The sequence below is a fragment of the Cricetulus griseus genome, assembly GCF_003668045.3.
Source record: "Cricetulus griseus strain 17A/GY chromosome 1 unlocalized genomic scaffold, alternate assembly CriGri-PICRH-1.0 chr1_1, whole genome shotgun sequence".
In the NCBI taxonomy this organism is placed as follows: Eukaryota; Metazoa; Chordata; class Mammalia; order Rodentia; family Cricetidae; genus Cricetulus; species Cricetulus griseus.
Window position 1 is genome coordinate 39,285,094 of NW_023276807.1, and position 4,149 is coordinate 39,289,242.

Consider the following 4,149-nt stretch of genomic DNA (forward strand, 5'->3'; position numbering starts at 1 on the left):
CGAAAAAGTGAGTGGGCATGGACAGCAAGGCAGTATGCAGCATTCCTCCATGACCTCCGGTTTAGTTCCTATTTCCAGGTTCCTGCCCTGAGTACTTCTTTTTGTGATGGACTACAAGCTGTGACAGGAAATAAACGCTTTTCTCCCCAACTTGCTTTGGGTCATGGTGTTTAGCACAGCAATAGAAAGCACAGTAGGACCAACCCCTACATCACAGAATGTGCTTTGCTCTGGCATCCTGAAGTGCCGAGGTTTAGAAAGGCCTGAGAGATGATCAGGATGCTGATGAGGAACTTTTGAGGTGCTTCGTGACCAAGGATCATGGAAGCAATGATGGAAACCCCACTCAGACATACAGTGTCTACACCTAGCACATTAATTTGGAAGCACTCGGGTGGAAAAGACTGGCTCTCGGATGACCCTGTGTGAACTTAAGACAGTTCACTTAAGAAAATTCTGGAAGGGAGTCAGTCACCATAAGGAAAATGTGTCCAGATGACCTTTTAAGGTCCCTTCAATACAAGTGAATTAGAACCTACCAGCTTTAGAGGATTCTATGGGCCTTACTGGGGTGAGTATGAGATGTAAGAAATGGAGGTTAAATCTTATAATCTGCTGAATAAAGTAAGAATGCACAGTACCTTTGGGTGCAGACTGAACAAAGAAGGGGAGCAGGTTGGTACAGTAGAATGTTAACAATGCAGAAGGAATGCTGGAATAAACCTATAACAGCAGACTTCAGCAATCACATCATAAACCAAGCTGGAATCAATAGCCTGCTTATGTGTTAGGGAAAAATTGGAGGAGCAGCAGCTTGATATCTATACAGTCTACAAGGGTCTTACAAAAAGACACTTTTTGAGGGTTGGAGAGGTGGCTCAATGGTTACTACTTGCTGCTCTTGCAGAGGACCTGAGTTCAGTTCTCAGCATCCAGATGCCCACAGCCAAGTGCTCACACACATAAAATAAGTAGATTTTTTTGTTATTGTTTATGAGACAGGGTTTCTATGTGTAGCCCTGGCTGTTCTAGAACTTGCTCTACAGTAGATCTGCTTGCCATGGGCACCTGCTCTTGCATACATACCAATATACAAACACACTCACACCACACATGTTTAAAAAGAAATCTTAAGGCGATACTGACCAATTATGAAGAATAAAATAGCAATATAGAGAGTTTTTAAAAAGTTTAGACAAAAAGATTGGATGTATTTAGGATCTTAACAGTGCTGGAATATGGGTGAAGATACTTTTTTTTTGTCTTTTTTTTCTTTTACAGTTTTTTTTTTTTGATGGGTGCAGTGAACTTTATTGATGGTATTCAAGAGAGTAGGGCTCCCTAAGCCCCTCCTTATTCTGGGGGTCTGGGATGGAAACTGTGAGGGAGATGATCTGTGTGGGGGTTATTGGACAGGGATTGCTCAGCAGCCAGGGCCTCTCTCTTGCTCGAGTCCTTGCTGGGGGTGGATGGTCCAGGGTGGGCTTCTTACTCTTTGGAGGCCATGTAGGCTATGAGGTCCACCACCCTGTTGCTGTAGCCGAATTCATTGTCATACCAGGAAATGAGCTTTACAAAGTTGCCATTGAGAGCAATGCCAGCCCCAGCATCAAAGGTGGAAGAGTGGGAGTCACAGTTGAAGTCGCAGGAGACAACCTGGTCCTCGGTGTAGCCCAGGATGCCCTTCAGTGGGCCCTCAGATGCCTGCTTCACCACCTTCTTGATGTCCTCATACTTGGCAGGTTTCTCCAGGCGACATGTCAGATCCACAACGGATACGTTGGGGGTAGGAACACGGAAGGCCAAGCCAGTCAGCTTCCCGTTCAGCTCTGGGATGACTTTGCCCACAGCCTTGGCAGCGCCAGTGGATGCAGGGATGATGTTCTGGGCAGCCCCACGGCCATCACGCCACAGCTTCCCAGAGGGGCCATCCACAGTCTTCTGGGTGGCAGTGATGGCATGGACCGTGGTCATGAGTCCTTCCACAATGCCAAAGTTGTCATGAATGACCTTGGCCAGGGGGGCTAAGCAGTTGGTGGTGCAGGACGCATTGCTCACAATCTTGAGGGAGTTGTCATACTTGTCTTGGTTCACACCCATCACAAACATGGGGACATCAGCAGAAGGGGCGGAGATGATGACCCTCTTGGCCCCGCCCTTCAAGTGGGCCCCAGCCTTCTCCATGGTGGTGAAGACGCCAGTAGATTCCACAACATACTCGGCGCCAGCATCACCCCATTTGATGTTGGCGGGATCTAGCTCCTGGAAGATGGTGATGGCCTTCCCGTTGATGACAAGCTTCCCATTCTCAGCCTTGACTGTGCCTTTGAACTTGCCATGGGTAGAGTCATACTGGAACATGTAGACCATGTAGTTGAGGTCAATGAAGGGGTCATTGATGGCAACAATGTCCACTTCGCCAGAAGTGAAGGCAGCCCTGGTAACCAGGAGTCCAATACGGCCAAATCTGTTCACGCCGACCTTCACCATTGCGTCTCCGGAGCGAGGCTGGCACTGCACGAAAAGATGCGGCTGTCTCTAGAACAGGGAGGAGCAGAGAGCCTCTTTTACAGTTTTTGCAGCTTTGTCTGAAACTGTGCAAAATAATAATAAAGGCAGAAATGTAAAGCAAAAATTACTATCTCAAGTGTGCCTTCTGTCTTTTGTTTTCCAGCTGCCATTATTAAGGCCCAGGCAGGGAGAACAGAGTGAAGAGTGTTGCAAATTGCGGCTTAGAGAACAGCATTAAAATCCCGGCAAGAAAATAACAGGTCTCACCAGGCAGTGGGTGCCTGGGAAATTCTGAGGGCACGATGTGGAGCTCCAGCTGCGGTCCCTGGATGCATGGTGGTAGATTGAAGTTCAAGGAACACCTGGAGTCTGTGAGCTGTGCAGAATGCAAAAACACCATCAGCTCCACCCCCTTGCTGGGTTCTTTTCTCAGGCAATAGGGGCAAAGCAGGATCTAACTTCCCTTCTACACATGGGAAAACCCAGGCTCAGTAAGGGTCCCAAGGTTGCCCTTCAGTCGGACTAAAGTGCATGCTGTGTGTGTGTGTGTGCGTGTGTGTGTGTGAGTTTGTGATTTTAAACTCTCTGGAAGCCATCCTCGAACAGTTTAATTGACCCCCCCCCCATTATCTGAGTATTTTTTTCTAAGTCAGTGTTTTTACAAAGGGTGGTCCTTAGAAATTATGAGTGAAGAGGCAACCTGATGGCTCAGCTGGTAAAGGCGCTTACTGCCATGCCTGATGACCCCAGTTCAGTCCACACAATCCAGACCTGTATGGTAAGTGCAAGCTGTCTTCTGATTCCCCCTGACTTCCATTTGCATGCTCATCCACGCAAAATAAATAAATGTGATGAAAAATTTTAAAAAAGTTACCAGCGAATTAGATTCACCTCTCCACACTTCCTTTTGAGTTTGACCCTAACAGTGGTGCCTAATCATCTATTAAATTCTTAACCCCCCCCTCCACTCTGCGCGTGTGTGTGTATGTGTGTGTTTTCACGCCTGTGCTGGTTGTCAGAGAACAAGTCAGTTCTTTCCTCCCATGTGGACTCCTGGGATAAAACTCAAGCAGTCAGACTTGGCAACAAACGCTTTTATCTGCTGAGCCATCTCGTGTCCACTATCTGGCTTTTAAGGAGTGTTCCTGGTGATCTTGATGCACGCTCAAGTTGGATAATCACTACATGCTATCGCTTCTTATGGCAATCTCTCCTTTAGATAGGACTGCAAATCGGAACTTTGCGTAGAAACAAGGCTTAAAGTTTTTCAAAAGGCGTAATAATTACTGTTACTGCTGCATAACTAACCCCAGGAATTGCTGGGTTTCTTCCAGGATAGGCTCGCATACAGGCTGGAGAGAGAAGAGGGAAGGGTCCACAGGAGTTGGGAGGAGGGACTGATGACAATTTTTCGTGGTCGACTGGCTTTTTGAAAGGGCAACTTCCAAGGGTACATTAACCAGCTAGCGAATCCACTTGTTTCTGAGGGGAGGTGGGAGGTGGGGGCGGGGGTGGAGCGTGGGGCGGAGCGACATTCGCTGCGCCGGAATCCGTGCCTTCCAAGTGGCGCCGCGCGTCCCCCCTCCCCCCTCCGGATCTGTCCGGAGCCGGGAGCTTCAACTCAACTCTCTCAGCCAA

General features: G+C 48.1%; 1 protein-coding gene across 1 annotated transcript; it reads right to left on the reverse strand.

The window, feature by feature from the left end:
• Positions 1–1,294: 1,294 nt before the first annotated feature.
• Positions 1,295–2,548, reverse strand: LOC100756490 (glyceraldehyde-3-phosphate dehydrogenase-like). Its single transcript, XM_035452917.1, has one exon. The coding sequence runs from the start codon at positions 2,488–2,490 to the stop codon at positions 1,489–1,491; it is 1,002 nt and encodes a 333-aa protein (XP_035308808.1). The 5' UTR covers positions 2,491–2,548; the 3' UTR covers positions 1,295–1,488.
• Positions 2,549–4,149: the final 1,601 nt, after the last annotated feature.